Raw genomic sequence first — 23,374 nt, forward strand, 5'->3', positions numbered from 1 at the left:
TTACCATTCCAGCTATGGAAAGATTTAGTTGTGGGTTAGTTGTGACTAAGCGTACTCTACTTCCTATTAACATAGATTTTAGATGTTTAAAATCATGTTAATTTTACTTAGCCAGTAAAACACGTTCAGCAAATCTTGTTGCAATACGTTGGTCAATTCAGAGTTGCCACTGGCTGAATAAAACATGGTGGAATCATCAGCATACATTACAAGATGAGATTTATCCAAGACATACGGCAGATCATTTGTGAAAACTGAATAGAGAAGTGGACGCCAAGCCAAGCCAAGAAGAAAAAGACATGGTGAGATATTTTTGGAGGCCCAAGCCTGAGTTGAACACCATTTCTAACCTTGGAGAAATGGTAAATATGGTGGAGGGCTTCATATACCTGGGTGTTCACCTTATTAATAGACTGGACTGGAAGTGTGTCATTGACTCATTGAGGAAAGACTATTGTAGTCTCTGCTTCTGGAGGAAGCGTAATTTAAAAAAAAAGTATAAAAAACATTTACAAATAATTTTTAATGTAGTGCAATCTGTTGCTAGTGAAATTTCCTTTGCAGCTATCTGTTGAGATAACAGCTTCAGAGTCATACCACCTTTCTGGTGGTATGACGTGCAATATACTGCTAACAATATTCAGCCCATCCAAATAATTGAATTCAGGTGTTCCAATCACCTCCAGTTCCCCAGGTGTACAAAATCAAACACCTAGACATGAAGACTGCTTTTGTAAACATTTGTTACAGAATGGGTTGCTTATAGCAAAGTGAAAGTGCTAAAAATTGATTCTGTTTATCTGGACATAGGATTTTCAGTGGAAGAAGCATTTCGTCACTCATCCAAGTGACTTCTTCAGTCTCAGCTGACTGCAGGTTTCCAACCTTACAGGGAGTGCAGAATTATTAGGCAAGTTGTATTTTTGAGGAATAATTTTATTATTGAACAACAACCATGTTCTCAATGAACCCAAAAAACTCATTAATATCAAAGCTGAATGTTTTTGGAAGTAGTTTTTAGTTTGTTTTTAGTTTTAGCTATTTTAGGGGCATATCTGTGTGTGCAGGTGACTATTACTGTGCATAATTATTAGGCAACTTAACAAAAAACAAATATATACCCATTTCAATTATTTCTTTTTACCAGTGAAACCAATATAACAACTCCACATTCACAAATATACATTTCTGACATTCAAAAACAAAACAAAAACAAATCAGCGACCAATATAGCCACCTTTCTTTGCAAGGACACTCAAAAGCCTGCCATCCATGGATTCTGTCAGTGTTTTGATCTGTTCACCATCAACATTGCGTGCAGCAGCAACCACAGCCTCCCAGACACTGTTCAGAGAGGTGTACTGTTTTCCCTCCTTGTAAATCTCACATTTGATGATGGACCACAGGTTCTCAATGGGGTTCAGATCAGGTGAACAAGGTGGCCATGTCATTAGTTTTTCTTCTTTTATACCCTTTCTTGCCAGCCACGCTGTGGAGTACTTGGACACGTGTGATGGAGCATTGTCCTGCATGAAAATAATGTTTTTCTTGAAGGATGCAGACTTCTTCCTGTACCACTGCTTGAAGAAGGTGTCTTCCAGAAACTGGCAGTAGGACTGGGAGTTGAGCTTGACTCCATCCTCAACCCGAAAAGGCCCCACAAGCTCATCTTTGATGATACCAGCCCAAACCAGTACTCCACCTCCACCTTGCTGGCGTCTGAGTGGGACTGGAGCTCTCTGCCCTTTACCAATCCAGCCACGGGCCCATCCATCTGGCCCATCAAGACTCACTCTCATTTCATCAGTCCATAAAACCTTAGAAAAACCAGTCTTGAGATATTTCTTGGCCCAGTCTTGACGTTTCAGCTTGTGTGTCTTGTTCAGTGGTGGTCGTCTTTCAGCCTTTCTTACCTTGGCCATGTCTCTGAGTATTGCACACCTTGTGCTTTTGGGCACTCCAGTGATGTTGCAGCTCTGAAATATGGCCAAACTGGTGGCAAGTGGCATCTTGGCAGCTGCACGCTTGACTTTTCTCAGTTCATGGGCAGTTATTTTGTGCCTTGGTTTTTCCACAAACTTCTTGCGACCCTGTTGACTATTTTGAATGAAACGCTTGATTGTTCGATGATCACGCTTCAGAAGCTTTGCAATTTTGAGACTGCTGCATCCCTCTGCAAGATAACTCACTATTCTTGACTTTTCTGAGCCTCTCAAGTCCTTCATTTTGCCAAAGGAAAGGACGTTGCCTAATAATTATGCACACCTGATATAGGGTGTTGATGTAATTAGACCACACCCCTTCTCATTACAGAGATGCACATCACCTAATATGCTTAATTGGTAGTAGGCTTTCGAGCCTATACAGCTTGGAGTAAGACAACATGCATGAAGAGGATGATGTGGACAAAATTGGCCCAGGACCATGACAGTAACCCCCCCCCCCCCCTCAAAGGCTGGCTCCAGACAGCCCAACAAGAAAAACAGCCAGAAAAAACAGAAAACAACCCGACCAGGGCGGGCGGCGGGGGTCTAGGACGGAGGGCTCGAGGCAAAACAAAACAGGAGCACCAGAAGGCCAAAAGACAAAAAGGAAAAACAAAACACGAGACCCAACCCAAGAAAACCAATGAAACGAAACACACCACAGCCCAAAACAGTCCAAAACAGAAGAGTTCAGGGGGCCAACCGTGCGGACGGCAACGGCGGCGACGTGGATACAGTTCGGGAGGCCGGCTGTGCGGACGGCAACGGCAGCCACTCAGGCGACGGTGGTCCGGGGGCCGGCCGTGCGGAAGGCAGCGGCGACCACTCAGGCGATGGCGGTCCGGGGGCCGGCCGTGCGGAAGGCAGCGGCGGCCACTCAGGCGATGGCGGTCCGGGGACCGGCCGTGCGGAAGGCAGCGGCGGCGACGAAGGAGACCACGGAGCAGTTCAGGTGGCCGACCCCGACGGCGGTGACGTCCAGCAGGTGGCCCGGAAAATGGCCGGCGATATCGAGGTGCAGAACGAGGCTTGGGCGGCGGCATAACAGCCGCAGGACCAGGCGTAGCAGAAGCAGAGGCCGGACCAGGCGTAGCAGAAGCAGAGGCCGCACCAGACGAGGATGAAGACTCTGATGAGGCCGGACCAGACGAGGATGAAGACTCTGACGAGGCCGGACCAGACGAGGATGAAGACTCTGATGAGGCCGGACCAGGCGACGACGAAGACTCGGATGAAGCTGGACCAGGGGACGACGAAGACTCGGATGAAGCAGGACCAGGCGACGACGAAGACTTGGATGAAGCTGGACCAGGCGACGACGAAGACTCGGATGAAGCTGGACCAGGCGACGACGAGGCGGCCGCAGGTGGCGGCTGGACAGGCTCCTCGGGCCCTCCAGCTGATGCGGCGTGAGGCTGAACGGGCCCCTCGGACCCTCCAGCGGAGACAGGAGGCTGAACGGGCCCCTCGGACCCTCCAGCGGAGACAGGAGGCTGAACGGGCCCCTCGGACCCTCCAGCGGAGACAGGAGGCGGAACGGGCCCCTCGGACCCTCCAGCGGAGACAGGAGGCCGAACGGGCCCCTCGGACCCTCCAGCCGACGAGGCATGAGGCTGGTGTGGTTCTCCGGAACCACCAGCTGACGAGGAAGGCTGCTGGACGGGCTCCTCGGGCCCCCCAGCTGAAACAGGAGACAAAGGCCGGAGCGGTCCGTCGGACCCTCCAGCGGAGACACGAGACGAAGGCCGGAGCGGTCCCTCGGACCCTCCAGCGGAGACACGAGACGAAGGCTGGACGGGCCCCTTGGACCCTCCAGCAGAAGCCATCACAAAGCCAGCAGGCATGGAGTCCACTGGCAGACATGAAGGAAATGGGTGCTGTGCTGAGCACTGGCCCTGCTCAGACAACACTGACACAGGGCACTTCCCAGGTGGCTGCTTAAACTCCAGGGGTCCAGAATCAGCTGAGGACTGGGACCTAGCCTCTGGGGAAGCCCTGGAGCGGCAAACAGTGCATATGGCGGCTGAACCATGAAAAGCACCTTGAGTAGGACTTAGGCTTTCTCCCTGCATGGAGTGAACGAGTGGAACCGGTAATGCTGGAGCCAGAGCTACTGGGGCCTGCGCTACAGGCGGCACTGGAGCTACTGGGGCCTGCGCTACAGGCGGCACTGGAGCTACTGGGGCCTGCGCTACAGGCGGCACTGGAGCTACTGGGGCCTGCGCTACAGGCGGCACTGGAGACTGAGCTGAGGGTGGCACTGGAGACTGAGCTGAGGGTGGCACTGGAGACTGAGCTGAGGGTGGCTGCGGGGGAGCTAACTGGGCTGAGAGTGGCTGCGGGGGAGCTAACTGGGCTGAGAGTGGCTGCGGGGGAGCTAACTGGGCTGAGAGTGGCTGCGGGGGAGCTAACTGAGCTGAGAGTGGCTGCGGGGGAGGTGATATGCTGTTCACAAAGTCATCTGCCGCACAGAACACCGCCCCTGAATGAACAGTCATACAGTCCGCAGATGGAAAACAGTCCTCACTCACCACAGCCGGTGAATTAGAAGTCCGAACGTCCAGCTGTGGGGTGGCACGCTTGCGGCGCGATCGGCGTTTCCTCCCCGCAGACGGCTCCGACGGGCCGGGCAAGATCGCATCCGGCGAGTCGGGCAGCGAGGCGGGAGTGGCTGAGAGAAGGTGGGGTGTGTGCCGGAGAAAAGCCTGCATGGTCGGAGGAAGTGAATTTAGTAGCCATGGCAGGCCGGAAAAGAGCCGTTGTAGCCGACCTTCCACGGCGCGGCGAAGCTCGTACGGAGGATTCTCCAGCCACAGCCGGAGGAGGATCTCCACATTGTAGCCGATGTCATCCTGGAGCTCCTCGGACGGATTGACTGCCGCTGGGTCCATGGTGGCTGGTTCGTTCTGTCACGGTTTGCGGGGCAAGCCGTGTGGAGTTGAAATAGGACCCAAAATGCGGCAGCTCTGGTGCAGATGAGTGTTTATTTGACAACCGAAAATACAAACAGCAACGGTGTGGGTACCATGAAACAGGAAAACCTAAACTGGGTAGAACTAATAACACAAACCAGAAACGAGGATGCAGGGAGGTCCGGGGAAATACATACGGGAAGACGCAGGGAGACCGAGGGGAAACAACACAGACGAACCAGCAACTACCATGACAGAAGACACAACTTAAATACACTCAGAGAACACAGGGAGATTACACACAGGTGGGGAACACAGGTGACACTGATAAACATAACGAGACAGGGCAGGAGTGAACACAACATGACGCATACTGACGAGAGACTGTCAAAGTAAAACAGGAAGTACACAGAGGTTCAGACAGGAGGAGAGAGAGCACGGGGAGAACACAGACATAACAGGCTGGGGGAAACATGGACTAAACACAAAGAGAGACGAGAGCTCATAAATACACAGAGGGGCACAAAGGGGGTAAGAGTCACAAAGGGAAAACACTTAGGGAACACCACAACAGGACACCTCAGAAAACATGGCCTAAATAAGGAGTGAAAATACAAGGAACCAAGAATACTGGGCCAACATGGCCCAGGACCATGACAAAAATACTCATTTGCCTAATAATTCTGCACTCCCTGTATAAACAGTACATTTGCATAATGACAAACTAGAACCACTGAATGAACAATGAGCTGTGAGGTCAGTTTCATGATGATTAGCATTTAAATTGTCATGTCCATGGATCACTAGCCATGAGTACCATTCACAGACAGTTAAGAATTGCTGAAGTTACAGCATTGTAAGATGGTGAAATGGTCACTAAAAAGGCTATGCCCAGATGAACAGAATCAATTCTTTGGGATTTCCTTACGTAGATGATTGAGCATGCATCAAGACAAAGTGGAAGTGATTGAACATGGCAGCAAATGAAGTCAGAGTGGGGTTAGTGGTTTTTCAGGAGTTGAGATTGTTCCCCTTGTTTCAGTGAAAGGAACTCTTAATGCTTCAGCATAACAAGACATTGAATTCAATTCAATTCAATTCAGTTTTATTTATATAGCACCAAATAACAACAAAAGTCGCCTCAAGGCACTTCATAAATACAGAGAAAAACCCAACAATCATATGACCCCCTATGAGCAAGCACATTGGCGACAGTGCGAAGGAAAAACTCCCTTTTAACAGGAAGAAACATCCGGCAGAACCAAGCTCGGGGAGGGGTGGCCATCTGCTGCGACCAGTTGGGGAGAGAGAAGGAAGACAGGATAAAGACATGCTGTGGAAGAGAGACAGAGGTTAATAACAGATATGATTCAATGCAGAGAGGTCTATTAATATATAGTGAGTGAGAAAGGTGACTGGAAAGGAAAAACTCAATGCATCATGGGAATCCCCCAGCAGCCTACGTGTATTGCAGCATAAATAAGGGAGGATTCAGGGTCACCTGGTCCAGCCCTAACTATATGCTTTAGCAAAAAGGAAAGTTTGAAGCCTAATCTTAAAAGTAGAGATAGTGTCTGTCTCCTGAATCCAAACTGGAAGCTGGTTCCACAGAAGAGGGGCCTGAAAACTGAAGGCTCTGCCTCCCATTCTACTTTTAAATACTCTAGGAACAACAAGTAGGCCTGCAGAGCGAGAGTGAAGTGCTCTAATAGGGTGATATGGTACTACAAGGTCATTAAGATAAGATGGGGCCTGATTATTTAAGGCCTTGTATGTGAGGAGCATGAATTTGAATTCAATTCTGGATTTAACAGGAAGCCAATGAAGGGAAGCCAAAACAGGAGAAATGTGCTCTCTCTTTCTAGTCCCTGTCAGGACTCTTGTTGAAGCATTTTGGATTAGCTGAAGGCTTTTCAGTGAGTTTTTTGGACATCCTGATAATAATGAATTACAGTCGTCCAGCCTGGAAGTAATAAATGCATGAACTAGTTTTTCAGCGTCACTCTGAGACAGGATATTTCTAATTTTAGAGATGTTGCACAAATGGAAGAAAGCAGTCTTACATATTTGTTTAATATGTGCATTGAAGGACATATCCTGGTCAAAAATGACTCCAAGGTACCTCACAGTGTTACTGGAGGCCAAGGTAATGCCATCCAGAGTAAGAATCTGGTTAGATACCATATTTCTAAGATTTTCAGGGCCGAGTACAATAACCTCAGTTTGATCTGAATTAAGAAGCAATGACAATGTTATGCTCCCAAATTTTTGGGAAAAGTTTGGTGATGGCCCTTTCTGCTCCAACATGACTGCTCACCAGTGCAGAAACGAAGACACATAAAGATATGGATAAGTGAGTTTGGTGTGGAACAATTTGACTGGCCTGTACAGAGTGCTGACCGCCTGAGTTCTTGAAACAGCTTTATTACTACAGTCACAGGCAACTAAAATACAAAGAACTGAAGTAAACATACACTGAGAAATATTAGCAATGAAACTACACTAGACACTAACAGGACACACAGCTGGCGAAATAAGGGAGATCACGACAATGCACAGCTAGAGATACAGACAATATAAACAGGAGAGGAAACAGGGGAAGCAAAAATGATCATGATGCATGCAGGACAAGTGGCTATCAGAATAAAACAGAAAACAGATGATATACACAAGGAAAGGGGAAACAGACACTGATTTTGACTAAACATGGAACCAGAGAGAGACAACAAGGCCAGAAAAAGTATAATTAAACTCAGTACTACAAAACAATAAAACAGAAACTTAACACAAGACACTGACAAAATAAGGCTGAAAGTACAGATTGCAGAGACACAACCTCGACACACAAAAAGAAAGTGAAAAACAGAGACAAAACTGACAACACAAGAAGGGACATGGGGGAAGCATAATAACAGAAACCTAAACCTAGATAACAAACTAACCTGGGGATACACAGAGGGATTACAAAGAATGAAAATGAAATGAATGGAAATGCTTTTGGATGTCCTATATTAGTCCTATATTAAATGTCTTTGTCATTCTGCAATATAATTTCCTTAATTCAGATTGATGGGCTGCTGTTTGTCAGAGATTAGCTGTACTCCTTTGGGCTCAGCTCTGAAGTCCAACCCCTCCTATCTGAGAGAACTGGACCTGAGTCACAACAACGACCTGCAGGATTCAGGAGTGAAGCAGCTCTGTGGTTTTCTGGAGAGTCGGCACTGTAGACTGGAGATTCTGAGGTCAGACAAGTCATTTTTTAAACTTATGATATAAAGACTGTGGTGACACAAAGCTCATGTTATAATAATTCTCTTAGATTATATATTAGAGGTGCAAGGTCGGATGACAGAATGCAAAAATAGCTAAAGAAATAATGGTTTCTGGCTGCTTGAAAGATGTGCAAAAACCAAACATCAGTGTATATAAAAAAAAAAATCTAAATATGAGGAATCACAGAAAAACAGCAAAGGTCAAACCTAAACAGTGCATGGAAGATACAGAGGCCATAACAAAACAACAAAAGGAAAGAAATGAAAAACAATAGAAAAAAAAACAAACAAAAGACTGTATGTACACAAAGAAGGCTGAATAAACAAAATGAAATAGATAGGGAATGTGGCATGGAGAAACACCTCTTGACAGCGCCAAATCACAACTACTGTCACCTCAAGGCGCTTTATATTGTAAGCTAGACCCTACAATAATAGATACAGAGAAAAACCTAATAATCATATGACGTCCTGTGAGCAAGCACTTTGGCAACAGTCGGAAGGAAAAACTCCCTTTTAACAGGAAGAAACCTCCGGCAGAATCAGGCTCAGGGAGGGGCGGGGCCATCTGCTGTGACCGGTTGGGGAGAGAGAAGGAAGACAGGTTAAAGACATGCTGTGAAAGAGAGACAGAGATTAATAACAGATATGATTCAGTGCAGAGAGGTCTATTAACACATAGTGATTGAAGAAGAGACACCCAGTGAATCATGGGAATCCCCCAGCAGCCTACACCTATTGCAGAGAGGTGACATTGATTTCACTAGAACCAGTTTTGGATTAGATTAAAAACCCCAGGGACTTCACCCCTGACCATTGCCTACTTCATTCTGCAGAGGATCCCCATAGCTCCTCTTGTGATTGGTGGGTCCAAAAGAGGGTGGATCCATGTTGCTCTTTCAGATTGAGCCCAGGGAGGTCCCATGGGCCAAAGCTGGGCCAATTAAAAAAAAATAAAAAAAATAAAAGATATTCATTTAAGTTATTTAAGGTAAAAAACATGTATCTCATAGGAAAATAGCAATAGCCTCAAAAGACATAGAGATACACCTTTCAACACTTTTCAAAGCATTTCTTAAAGAATTTTGGCATGTGCTGTTTGGATTTTTCTTTTTCTGAATTTATATATATTCTCTAAACTTTCTTGTGTGCGGAAGAGATATGAAACACTGAGTAATTTAATTTAGAAACTTTGTCTAATGAATTTATGTTCTTTCTTCAGACTGGATAGCTGCAGTTTGTCCGAAATCAGTTGTGCAGCTCTGGCCTCAGCTCTGAAATCCAACCCCTCACATCTAAAAGAGCTAGACTTAACTGACAATAAACTGAAAGATGCAGACATGAGGCAGCTGTGTGATCTGGTGGAGAAACCAAATTGTGGACTGAAGACTCTGAGGTCAGTGGATGGTTTAAGTGTGCCCATGTTGCTTTACATTTATTACTAAATGTATGTATTTTCTTTTAATATTTTCTGTAAACCTATAGCCTATGAGGCTGATTTTCCCCATGTAATTGTGAGATATTTGTATAGCTTTGTAGATAGCTGGATCAAGTCACAGATTTGTAAGTAATGTTTAATTCCTGCCACCTTAAAGGCTTGTAGCGCATAACCTATTGATACAGATAGCTTAATCATATTTAAGATTGAAACATTAATTAACTGTAGAACTTATTTGAGCAGTCTTGTAGCATTACGTCGATGATGGTTTGGGGAAAGTGACTATTGAAGCCAGAATGATCAATCTGAATAAAAGAGTCTAAAGTGGAGGTCGAGCTGTCATACCTTCAGTCAAGCGAAGGCTAGTTTGACTTTGTCTGCTGATGTCTAAATATCCCCCCTCCACTGAAAAAAATTAAGTCGTTTCCCATGTTCACAAATGTCTATGTATATTTGCAGGTGGAAGCTCTGATAAACTTGTGTATGCTGACAGAGAGTGACCTGTGTCCTGATGATATGGAGAGGCTGAAGAAGCAGTAGCTTGTGTGTACAGATCCTGTGAATGGGAAAGATCACAGATTTTTGAAGATAGAAGACCTCAACAAGCACAAAGAATTAGATGGAAAGGTCATGTAAAATGTTAAAAAAAATAATCTGTTGCACTAATTACCATGAAATCCAACTTTTAACTGTAATGTAATAGGATGATGGTGTGATTCAACTTGTGTTATCGTAATGAAAACAAAAAATAAGGATGAAAAGATAAATGAAGGTTGACATTGGTTATAAGCTGATTAAACCTTTGATCTATAACTGTACAATAGGGAAGTGAAAGCGCTGCGGATATCTTATGTGGAGATGGTCAGTGGAGAGGTGCCATCAACATTATTTGTATTTACATGTTCAATTTTATTCTGTTCTTTCTCACAATAAACTTCTGTCTACACCAAAAAGCTGCTGGTGTCCCAGAATTTTAATTTTAACTAACACAGCTTTAGGTCCCTTTAATTGGACCCACAGGCAGATTTGGTTTGCTGCAGGACACTCAGCTATCTTCACGTTTAACAAAATGACACATCTGACAGATTAGCAGAGTATAACAGAGTGGAACGGGAAGCACACTGATCAATGGTAAATTGTTTTCACAGTCACAGTGATGGAAATATGTTGGTCACTGATGCCCCTTCTTCCTTTGGGCCATTCAGACTGCTAACAAACTCACCTCTCCTCACCAATCTGTGCCATGGTCTGAGTGACCCTCATCACTCAGGACACTGACACACTCACACCAAGTCCTTTGCACTACCTCCAAGCACTTTGCTCTCCAGTGTGTGCCTTTGTCTTGTTTTGTATGTGCTCCTGATGTCTTACTATTTATATTTTATTCCTGCAAAGTTGGTGTGGATGTTTCGCTCTTAATTTTATTGCAATATAGGCGCTCTTTGCAGTGAGCTAATTTTATTTTGAAATTCGTTTTAATTTGAAAAACAGTTTCGGGAAGTGACAGGAAGTCAGCCATGTTTTTAGTTCCTAGCGGATCACATGTGGGGATATTTGACCCAGCGACATCTGCCTTTTGTTTGTGCCATCGACACCACCGTCTGTAAGTTTTAATTTGTATTGAATTGTAGGATTGTATTTTATGTATATTTTGTGGAAACAATTGCTGTAGATGAAAACTTTAGTAGTTGTGTGCTAACGCTAATGGATGTGTATTGGAATCTATTTTTGTCGTGCTAATGATGCTAAGTTAATTTTAGCTATGTTATTTGTATTTCAGTTTCACTCCATGAGGAAATACTTACTAATTAAAAGGAGTTGGACGCTACATCCTGACTTCGCGCGTTATTTCAAGTGGAGTTAGGCTACTGCTGAATTGTGTAGCGTACACACACAAGGAGAGCAGGACAGTAAAAAGACGGTTAGCAGCTGGCAAAACAACTCTATGACAGCAAGCTATGTCAACAAACATGGACGAAGAACACCCCGAAGGTGCAAGACCTAAGGGATTAAAACTAAACAAAAGAATCAAATATTTGATATGATACGACATAGAACAACAAGAGCCATTGCTGCCCTCCAGGTGGACTGAAAGGAACACAATTGGAATGAGGTTTTTGCAAATGAAGATTCAAATAGTGCATATGATGCATTCTTATCAACAGTAATTTCACTATATGAAAAACATTGTCCTTTAATGAAGATCACTACAAAGCATCACAGATCAAATAAGCCATGGATCACAAAGGGGATACATGGGGCAAAAAAGTATTTAGTCAGCCACCGATTGTGCAAGTTCCCCCACTTAAAATGATGACAGAGGTCAGTAATTTGCACCAGAGGTACACTTCAACTGTGAGAGACAGAATGTGAAAAAAAAAAATCCATGAATCCACATGGTAGGATTTGTAAAGAATTTATTTGTAAATTAGGGTGGAAAATAAGTATTTGGTCAATAACAAAAATACAACTCAATACTTTGTAACATAACCTTTGTTGGCAATAACAGAGGTCAAACGTTTACTATAGGTCTTTACCAGGTTTGCACACACAGTAGCTGGTATTTTTGGCCCATTCCTCCATGCAGATCTTCTCGAGAGCAGTGATGTTTTGGGGCTGTCGCCGAGCAACACGGACTTTCAACTCCGACCACAGATTTTCTATGGGGTTGAGGTCTGGAGACTGGCTAGGCCACTCCAGGACTTTCAAATGCTTCTTACGGAGCCACTCCTTTGTTGCCCGGGCGGTGTGTTTTGGATCATTGTCATGTTGGAAGACCCAGCCTCGTTTCATCTTCAAAGTTCTCACTGATGGAAGGAGGTTTTGGCTCAAAATCTCACGATACATGGCCCCATTCATTCTGTCCTTAACACGGATCAGTCGTCCTGTCCCCTTGGCAGAAAAACAGCCCCATAGCATGATGTTTCCACCCCCATGCTTCACAGTAGGTATGGTGTTCTTGGGATGCAACTCAGTATTCTTCTTCCTCCAAACACGACGAGTTGAGTTTATACCAGAAAGTTCTACTTTGGTTTCATCTGACCACATGACATTCTCCCAATCCTCTGCTGTATCATCCATGTGCTCTCTGGCAAACTTCAGACGGGCCTGGACATGCACTGGCTTCAGCAGCGGAACACGTCTGGCACTGCGGGATTTGATTCCCTGCCGTTGTAGTGTGTTACTGATGGTGACCTTTGTTACTTTGGTCCCAGCTCTCTGCAGGTCATTCACCAGGTCCCCCCGTGTGGTTCTGGGATCTTTGCTCACCGTTCTCATGATCATTTTGACCCCACGGGATGAGATCTTGCGTGGAGCCCTAGATCGAGGGAGATTATCAGTGGTCTTGTATGTCTTCCATTTTCTGATGATTGCTCCCACAGTTGATTTTTTTCACACCAAGCTGCTTGCCTATTGTAGATTCACTCTTCCCAGTCTGGTGCAGGTCTACAATACTTTTCCTGGTGTCCTTCGAAAGCTCTTTGGTCTTGGCCATGGCGGCGTTTGGAGTCTGACTGTTTGAGGCTGTGGACAGGTGTCTTTTATACAGATGATGAGTTCAAACAGGTGCCATTCATACAGGTAACGAGTGGGGGACAGAAAAGTTTCTTACAGAAGACGTTACAGGTCTGTGAGGGCCAGAGATTTTCCTTGTTTGAGGTGACCAAATACTTATTTTCCACCCTAATTTACGAATAAATTCTTTACAAATCCTACCATGTGAATTCATGGATTTTTTTTTCACATTCTGTCTCTCACAGTTGAAGTGTACCTCTGGTGCAAATTACTGACCTCTGTCATCATTTTAAGTGGGGGAACTTCCATAATCGGTGGCTGACTAAATACTTTTTTGCCCCACTGTAGAAGATGCATGTAAAAAGAAAAATAATCTATATAAGAGATTCATAAAACAGAGGACAAAAGATGCTGAAATAAAGTACAAGTTATATAAAAATAGATTAATAAATATTATAAGAACAAGTAAGAAAGAATATTACCACAAATTATTGGAGCAAAGTAGAAGTAACACACAAGAAACATGGAGGATATTAAATAGTATAATCAAAAAGGGCTCAAAAAATAAGAATTATCCAGATTATTTTAAAAAAGATAAAGATATTGTGCTTGATAAAACTAAAGACATTGCAAATGAATTTAATGATTTCTTTGTAAATGTTGGCTTTAATTTAGCAAAAGAAATTCCAGAGTCAAGAAATAATAACGACCTAAATAAACATATTACTCAGAATGTGTTCTCCATGTTTATTGGTGCTGCAACTCATAGAGAAATAATTAACATTGTGAAGACATTTAAAAATAAAAAGTCCACTGACTGTTTTGGTATTGACATGATATTAGTTAAAAGTATTATAGAATATATAGTGCAACCTTTCACATACATTTGTAATCTGTCCTTTCAAACTGGTGTGTTTCCCTCACAAATGAAAATAGCAAAAGTTATTCCAATCCATAAAAACGGAGAGAGATGTCAGTTTACCAATTATAGGCCAATGTCACTACTCCCACAGTTCTCAAAAATTTTAGAAAAGTTATTTGTTAATAGACTTGATAAATATATTGAGAAGCATAATCTCCTAAGTGATAACCAATATGGCTTTAGAGTGAAAAGGTCCACTTTGATGGCAGTGATGGAACTTGTTGAAGGGATATCTAATGCAATAGATAATAAGGAATATACTGTTGGTGTTTTTATAGACTTAAAAAAGGCGTTTGATACAATTGATCATTCTATATTAATGAATAAACTCGAGAGATATGGCATAAGAGGGATAGCATACAAGTGGATGAAAAGTTACCTGGATGAAAGATATCAATATGTCGAATTCAATAATGTAAAATCTAAGCAGTTGAAGGTAACTTGTGGTGTTCCTCAGGGCTCTGTGCTGGGCCCTAAATTATTTATATTATATATAAATGACATATGTAATGTTTCCAAACTGTTAAAATGTGTATTGTTTGCTGATGATACCACTCTGTACTGCTCAGGTAAAAACCTAGAACAGCTTCTGTCAGGGCTCTGTGTGCGGGCAGGCAGAGATGAGGATCCAAATGCAGGACTCGAACACAGAATTGAAACTCAAAAAACCTCAGCTTTATTGCTGGCAGAAAAACAAACATGGAGTGAGGATGGAACACTGAGACCAAGGACACACAGGCATAATTCTGAGGGTACGACGCGACACTGAGCATGGGAAAACACAGGGCTTATATACACAGGGTAGTAACGGGGGAATCGGCAACAGGAGGGAGACACAGCTGGGAGAGATCAGGGCTAACGAGACGGGGGAGCTAAGCTGCACACACTAACATAAGACAAAGACTTTCACAATAAAACAGGAAACATGAATTACTAAACAAGCATGCAGACTTTACACTGAGAGACAGACAGAATGACACATGGAATCTGAACTAAACTAAACGTGAGATATAACTGAGAACAAATCCTTAAGCACGGATAAACAGAAACAAGAAATAATAATCATCATCACTACGAGAAGAAAACAATCCATGAAGCAGAAATAAACCAAAACATAATAAACTCAAAATACTGGGTCCAACGGACCCAGAACCGTGACAGCTTCTGACTACAGCGGAAAAGGAGTTAAATATATTAAAAAACTGGTTTGATGTAAATAAGTTATCATTAAATATAAAGAAAACAAAATTGATTATTTTTGGCACTAGACAAATGAAAAATGTATCTAAAATCAGGGTTAATGGAATTGAAATTGAAAGAGTGTACGAAAATAAATTTCTTGGAGTGATAATTGATGATAAGCTGAGTTGGAAGTCTCATATACACCATGTGAAAACAAAAATGTCAAAAACCATTGCTATTCTCTATAAAACAAAGCATGTACTGAACAAAAAATCATTATACAGACTTTATTGTTCTCTGTTGCTTCCATATATGACTTACTGTCTGGAGATATGGGGTAATGCATATAAAACGAACACTCTTCCTATTTTCAAGTTACAAAAAAAGAGCTATAAGAATTATAAACCAATCAAACTATATAGAACCAACTAACATTTTGTTTATTAATCTGAATACCCTGAAATTTTATGATTTAGTTGAATATAAAATGGCACAGATAATGTATAAAGCACAAAATAACTTGCTTTGCCCCAGTACTCAGAAGCTGTTCAAAGTCAGAGGGAGTCAATATGACTTAAGGGGAACAGATTTCTTTAAAAAAAACAAGATGAGGACAAATATAAAGCAGAGATGTGTTTCTGTTAGAGGAGTTAACCTGTGGAATAGTTATGACAGTGATTTAAAAAGGTGTAGTTCATTTTCCTTGTTTAAAAATATGTTTAAAAATAGAGTATTAGAAAAATATATAAATCAAGAATGAAAAGAGCAAAAAAAACCAAAACAAAAAAAAACCTCTTGATTCTTTTGCTTTGATGTAGTTACTTATCTAAGGTGGAAAGTTTTTTTTGTTTTTCTTGTTTGTTTGTTTGTTTGGTTGGTTTTTGCTTTGTTTTATTATTTGCTTCGAGCTGCATGCAAAAAGATATTTTGTGAAAAGGGTTGGCGTAATAAGCAAATGCTTCAGCCAATACCTTTTGATTAGCCTTGTCTCATGCTTTCTTGCTTTGTGGTAGATCTTTGTTCTGTTTTTACTGAGATATTTGAATGCTAATCAATAAAAAAACAAAAAAAAAAACAAAAAAACAAAACAAACCAAAGCCTCCTCAAGACAGAGCATCAGTTAAAAGCACTGGTTCAGTTTCCAGATATTCAAGTAGATCAAATGTCAGTGCAGCAGCAGCACACGCGAGAGCCAAGGAAGAAGCTGCTCGTGCACGTGTTGCCTTCGCACAGAGAGAGATCAGCATTAAAGTCAACAAAGCAAGATTAGAAGCTTATCTCAAAGCCTTAAATCTGGAAAAGGGAGCTGCAGCCACAATTGCACAAGCAGAAGTTTTGGAAGCAGCAGCAGAGATAGAGGTTGAAGCACATCCTAGTTGGAAAAGTCTCCCAGTTATGGTGCAGAGTAGGCCTACACATGAACGTGTAAGCGACTATATGAGAGACCAAACTATGCAGCTTAACCAACGTAATGAACCAGTCAATCTCTCAATATCAGAGCATCCTATCAAGAAGAGCCCTCCACCATCGGCTAAGTACATCATTAAAGATGAGTATATCGTGAAAGACTCATGGCCCACATCTTTCCAGCCACAACCAAGTTCCAAGGTTGTTGTACAACTTGCATAGTTCCCATTTCTGTATAGCTGTGTATCTCATATTTCTGTATAGTTCTTTATTTCATATTCTGTATAGTTTTTTTTCATATTTATATCCTGTTCATAGTCTGTACATAGCTTGTACTCACTACAGCCTGTACATACTTATAGTTATAGCATATTCATAACATACTTCATACCGTGTACATATTACATACCATAATAAACCCATTTCTGTAATATACTTACATATCTATATTATTGCTAATATATATTGTAATATATCTATATCATGGCTAAAGCAATTCTGGATGGATACAAACTGCAGTTCGTTGCCCTGTACCTGTGACATGTGCAATGACAATAAAGTTGAATTCTATTCTATTCTATTCTATTCTAACGCATGCATACCAAACTGCTCACACCTCTACCCAATCAGCTCAGCCAGACATAAATGGTCACCTCCAAGTTAACAGTGTGGAACTCCTGCAAGAAAAAAAGAGCAATAGGCCCTACCCTAAACCAGAGCTAACTTTTCCTTAGTATCCCAACACTTCTCATACACACCCTCCAGACTCTTCAGTAATGATGGACATGGCGAAGTACCTGGCACGAAAAGAGCTCGTGTGCACTGGCTTAACCCACTTTGACGATCATCCAGAGTCATACAGAGCATGGATATCTGCCTTCTCCAATACCATTAAGATATGAGATGAGATAGCCTTTATTTGTCAGTTGCAGGTCTTTTGCCCAAAACCGAGATGACAGACCTTGCCGACCGTAAATACAATACAAACATCACATTGGGGAGACAGGTCAGGCCAGGTAACGAGGAAAAAAGCATCGAAATGTGCAACACAAAAGGATAATACAGGAATGCACAGGTATCAACACACCATAACACAATAAACACAGACAAGCAACATGGGAAAGGGTTCCAGTGTGTACATCTGATCTGGGACTGCTGTAATCTTCGACTGTGCCTCCAGCTGACCCGATGTCCACATCATGGGGGAGGTAAGCGTTGGAGGTGGCGTTGGATAGGGAGGGTGATGTGTCGGTGAGTGCTTATCAGTATCAGTATATGTATACTGCGTGTCCATAGTTCAGCTGAAACAGTCTTCCAGCCAACCCAGGTGGCCTTGTAGGGAATGGGAAGGAACAGACTCAACACAGTCATTTCTGGATTCAGTTTCCACAGAAATTATACCCATCAAAATGTTTCGTTGTTTAAACATGATTTTTATGTATTTTAATCCAACCAGATTTTTTAGAACACTTTTTCTTTTTCTGACATTGTAATTTCAAGATGATTAAAGAGCCCAGAAAGATGAAAACAGCTTAAGGGTTTGGACCTTACTGCAAGTGAACAGCTGGATTTACTTTCAAAGTGGCTTGGGAAGGAATCTTCTGCATATGTCAAGCGCCTAACAGCAGTTCATATTGACAACTCAAAATGGTCTGGGACAGGCTCGATGAATGCTACGGTGCTCCAGAAGTCATCGAAAGTGCTCTCTTTAGGAAGTTGGACAGCTTTCCTAAAACAACAAACAAGGACAATTACAGGTTAAGGGATCCTGGAGATCTATTGATGGAATTACTTTCAGCAAAAGAGGATGGCTACTTGCCCGGCTTAGCTTACCTGGATACCGCCCGTGGCATCAAACCCATCGTGCAACAGTGACAAGCACATCACAGCTCTTCATCCTGGTCCACCACAACTGTCCACCAAGGCCTCAAGTCCCCCAACAGGTGACGGCGGGGAGCCGGAAAAAGAGGACACCATCCCAGAACCAGTTGCAAGCCCTCTGTGCACTGAAGTTTGTGGCGATTTCGCCAGGTCAAAATGTTGTTCCAAGATATGTCTTGTTAAGGTTTACCCTGAAGAGTTCCCACAACAAGCCATCAAAATGTATGCTCGATGACCAGAGCAACAAGTCTCTAGCCAGGTCAGAGTTCTTCAACTTATTCGGAATCGAAGTTGGCTCATACCCCTACATCCTGAAAACTTGTGCTGGCTTAGCCGCAACCTCCGGCAGGAGCGCAAATGGCTATCAAATCGAAGCAGTAAAATGGTAAATGGCCTGTATTTATATAGCGCTTTACTAGTTCCTAAGGACCCCAAAGCGCTTTACATATCCAGTCATCCACCCATTCACACACTGGTGATGGCAAGCTACATTGTAGCCACAGCCACCCTGGGGTGCACTGACAGAGGTGAGGCTGCCGGACACTGGCGCCACCAGGCCCTCTGACCACCACCAGTAGGCAATGGGTGAAGTGTCTTGCCCAAGGACACAACGACTGAGACTGTCCAAGCCGGGGCTCGAACCGGCAACCTTCCAATTACAAGGCGAACTCCCAACTCTTGAGCCACGATCGCCCTTGATCGAAGGAGTAAATGGTGAAGTTAGCCTTGCGCTACCAACACTGATCGAATGTGACGACTTACCAGTAAATCGTGATGCAATACCGACACCTGAAGCTGCCCTCCATCACCTGCACCTCAAGAACCTTGCTAGCAAAATCCTGCCTCTTGATAATGATGCCAAGATCCTGCTTTTGCTTGGAAGAGAAATTCTCCAGGTTCACAAGGTGAGGCAGCAGATCAACGGTCCTGGTGATGCACCCTTCGCTCAAAGGCTTGACCTTGGATGGGTCTTAGTAGGTGATGTGTGTTTGGGAAAGGTTCATAAGCCCATTGTCCACTGTTATAAAATGAACATACTGGAAGACGGAAGACCATCATTGTTCAGACCTTGTACGAGCCACATCCATCTCAAGCAAATGGTCAACTCCAGTCAAGTCAAGGGACTCTCACACAGTTGCCGTAGCACTGCAATGGACGATGACTCACTCGGCAACACAGTCTTTGCAAGAACAGCGGATGATGACAAGCGGGCCTTCTCCATAGAGGACGAACAGTTTCTGCAGATAATGGGTGATGAGGTTTTTCAGGACGAGTCAAATAGTTGGGTGGCTCCTCTTCCCTTCAGGCCCCCCAGACCACCTTTGCCCAACAATCGTGAGCAAGCACGACTCAAGCGCACAATGCAATGGCATCTCGCTGAACAACGTGCTACTCAACGGACCAGACTTGAATAACAGTCTAATGGAAGTCCTTATTCGTTTCAGGAGAGAGTGAGTAGCAATCATGGCTGACATCGAACAGATGTTTCATTGTTTTGTCGTGAGAGAAGACCACCAAGACTACTTACGCTTTCTGTGGTATAGAGATAATGATCCCAGCAAAGACATTGTTGAATACAGGATGAGGGTTCATGTATTCGGCAACATACCTTCTCCAGCTGTGGCAATATACTGTCTCAGAAGAGCTGCAAAGGAAGGAGAACAGCAGTACGGGTCAGACACCAGACATTTTGTGGAATGCGAGTTCTATGTAGACGATGGTCTTGTTCCCACATCCACAGAGGAGGAGGCAATTTCTCTGCTACAGAGAACCCAAGCATCTCTCTCTGAGTCAAACCTGAGACTGCACAAGATCACCTCCAACAGCGTTGACGTCTTGAAAGCCTTCCCTGCAGGAGATCATGCTAAGGGCATTAAAGATCTTTACTTGGATGGAAGCGCAGTACCCACACAGCGAAGCCTTGGATTGAGTTGAGATGTTAAAAGGGACACATTCACCTTCCAAGTGTCAGTCAGTGACAAGCCATTCACATGACGTGGGATTCTCTCCACCATAAACAGTCTTTTTGACCCTCTCGGCTTCGTCACTCCTGTGGCTGTTCAAGGCAAGTCGTTGCTGAGAGAGTTGAGCTTAGATGGAACCAATGCCAGTCGTAGAGAGATATGCATCTTTTCAGACGCTTCAACCAAAGTGATTGGTGCGGTGGCGTACCTCAAGACAACAGATGCAAATGACCAGGTTCATGTGGGTTTGAACCTGGGCGACCGTGGCTCAGGGGGTTGGGAAGTGCATCTGTAACCGGAAGGTCGCCGGTTCGATCCCCAGGCTCTCTGTCCTGGTCGTTGTGTTCTTGGACAAGCCTACTGGTGTTGGCCAGAGGGGCTGATGGTGCAATATGGCAGCCTCGTGTCTGTCAATCTGCCCCAGCTGTGGCTACAACCGTAGCTTTCCTCCACCAGTGTGTGAATGCGAGAGTGAATGAACAGTGCCATTGTAAAGCACTTTGGATGACTTGAAAAGCGCTATATATATCCAATCCATTATTATTATTACCATACCAAGACTGGAGCTGTGTGCGACAGTGCTAGCCATAGAAATTGCTGAGTTTATCGTTCAAGAGATCGATATCCAAATTGATGCGATCACCTTCTGCTGTGACAGTAAAGTGGTGCTGGGCTACATTCATAATCAGTCCAAATGTTTCTATGTGTACGTCCACAACAGGGTTCAGAGAATCCACCAGTCCACACAACCGAATCAGTGTAGGTATTGTTGAAATCTCCCAATTCTTTGAATCTTTGGGCTGGAGGAAGGACAATACTCGGTGTATTTATGCTCAATCAACAATCATTTATTTCCATACAATTCAACACTTAAGAGCATGCCCGTCTATCTCTATGTGGCTCCAAATTCCCTCTTTATTTAATTTCACACTCGTCAGGGGACAGGCACACAAAAATTTCAAACCACTGAAACGAGGAATTCAACCTTTTTTTATATTTCTTTACTAATCTAGACTCAACCTTTGTTCGCAAAATGTGTCTTGTTCTAGTCCGGAATAAATGTGAACCCGTGGTTACACGGTCGTTCCAGTGTTTTTCCGTAGCTAAGCGGGAGTCCTCAGTTCCCAAGTCGCCACCTCGGCACTTAACCTGCCTGCACGTCTACAGACAGGGGGGTTGCCAAACCATGAACAAAATTAGTTTCCACAGGTACACTAGGCATCAACCTTTGATCCTAAAATGTGTCTTTGCTCTAATGTCCTCCTATTCAAACACATCAACCGTCACTGTCACTGTGTTCACGCTTCACACTCACAAAAAACACACTCAGAGCGCGCCTCACTCACACTCAAAACAACACCTAGAGCGCGCTTTACACACAAGACAGCACCCAGAGCGCGCTTCGCAGCTTCGCACACACTCACTCAGAGCGCGCCTTCACACACACACACACACACACACACACACACACACACACACACACACACAACACTTTTCCTCAGCGGGAATTTTACACAGAAACCTCTGAGCTCAACTGTTAGATCTTCTTAAAGCACACTGCACCATAGACCAAAATACCCCTTTCTCTGCACTTATGACCACCACAACGGGGCAAAGTCGCATCATAAAAGTGATGCTTGCATCCCCGAAGTTATACCTGACATCATAAACCAGGTTTTGCTCTATGTACTTCTTGGCAAGTAAAATTTTACTTTGTTTTATGACCGCAGCCCTTAAAACTCGACTGACGCCACAAACCACCGTCAAACCTCTATCCAATGTACTAAAACTAGCACCAACCACTACTGCACTTCACGGCCGCACCACCGGAACACGGCCGTATCATAAACCAAACCTACGGACGTGTTTCGCTCTCGCGTTGCCAGCGTTCAACTGCACCGTGAGCCAGCATCTGCTTTTCCTTAAATCAACTTCTATTTCATAGCCGGCAAGAGCCAGGACGTAACCGACACCATAAACAAACTTCAAACCTCGACTTCAATGTACTGAACTAATGGCCGCGTCTTCAGAAGAAATTCTAATGTATTATTGCTACAGAAGCCAGTATTAGACAAAATTAAATGTGGAAGGTAAAGTGGCTGCAACTAGTCCAACGTAGTATGTTATTAGTATCTCGGTAGAAGCAGTTTACTGCAACTAGTCCAATGTAGTATGTTATTAGTATCTCGGTAGAAGCAGTTTACTGCAACTAGTCCAACGTAGTATGTTATTAGTATCTCGGTAGAAGAAGTTTATTTAACACACTGGAATTCAGCCTCAACTTATGTTGTTAGTATCTTGCGCCAAAAACCAGACACCGACAAATTTACTGTGAAAATACGTGTAACTCAGTGAACAGATTAATTTGGAAAGCCCAATATGCACATTTGGTATTTATAATACAACAGGCTGTGCTTACCTTTCTGTTTTAGGCCGGCCTTCTGTTCACCTTGCCCCACGATCTCACCAAAGGCCAAATCTACACCTCCTCAGCACACCAAGTATCCGGGTCACACTGCACCAAGTTGTTGAAATCTCCCAATTCTTTGAATCTTTGGGCTGGAGGAAGGACAATACTCGGTGTATCAATGCTCAATCAACAATCATTTATTTCCATACAATTCAACACTTAAGAGCATAAGGACCATCATGATGGGGAGACATGCCTGAAGAGGGTCACAGCAAGTCTCAAAATGGTGACGGGTTACACAGCCTTTTATAGCTCCTAGCGGCCCCCATCTAGTCGTAAAAGCCAAAACATCACATTCTTTCTCTGTTACAGCGCCTAAGTTATGACCTCGGCAGTTGTTTCTCTGCTTTCTGTAAGGTGGGGGTATGGAATGTGGTCTGTCTATCTCCCCTGTCTTAGACACAGAGTCTCCTTCTCTTCATGAT

At 43.6% G+C, this 23,374-nt stretch overlaps 1 protein-coding gene and 1 long non-coding RNA gene across 2 annotated transcripts in view; one reads left to right on the plus strand and one right to left on the minus strand.

Moving 5' to 3' along the window:
- Positions 1-11,978, plus strand: part of LOC146662834 (NACHT, LRR and PYD domains-containing protein 3-like) — a 41,620-nt gene extending 29,642 nt beyond the window's left edge. The window contains exons 9-11 of the mRNA XM_085417620.1: positions 7,963-8,139; positions 9,392-9,565; positions 10,067-11,978. Of these exons, the coding sequence (XP_085273746.1) occupies positions 7,963-8,139; positions 9,392-9,565; positions 10,067-10,079 (364 nt within the window). The 3' untranslated portion in view covers positions 10,080-11,978. The remainder of the gene's footprint in view (positions 1-7,962; positions 8,140-9,391; positions 9,566-10,066) is intronic.
- Positions 11,979-14,928: 2,950 nt separating this feature from the next.
- On the minus strand, positions 14,929-23,374 carry LOC146662835 (uncharacterized). The gene is made up of 3 exons (XR_014913172.1): positions 21,945-23,374; positions 18,468-21,914; positions 14,929-18,363 (listed from the first exon to the last, which is right to left on the minus strand). It is a non-coding gene; the product is annotated as an uncharacterized LOC146662835 (long non-coding RNA).

The sequence above is a fragment of the Rhamphochromis longiceps genome, linkage group LG9, assembly GCF_057381845.1.
Source record: "Rhamphochromis longiceps isolate RC_006_pf linkage group LG9, R_longiceps_female_GT1.1, whole genome shotgun sequence".
NCBI lineage: Eukaryota > Metazoa > Chordata > Actinopteri > Cichliformes > Cichlidae > Rhamphochromis > Rhamphochromis longiceps.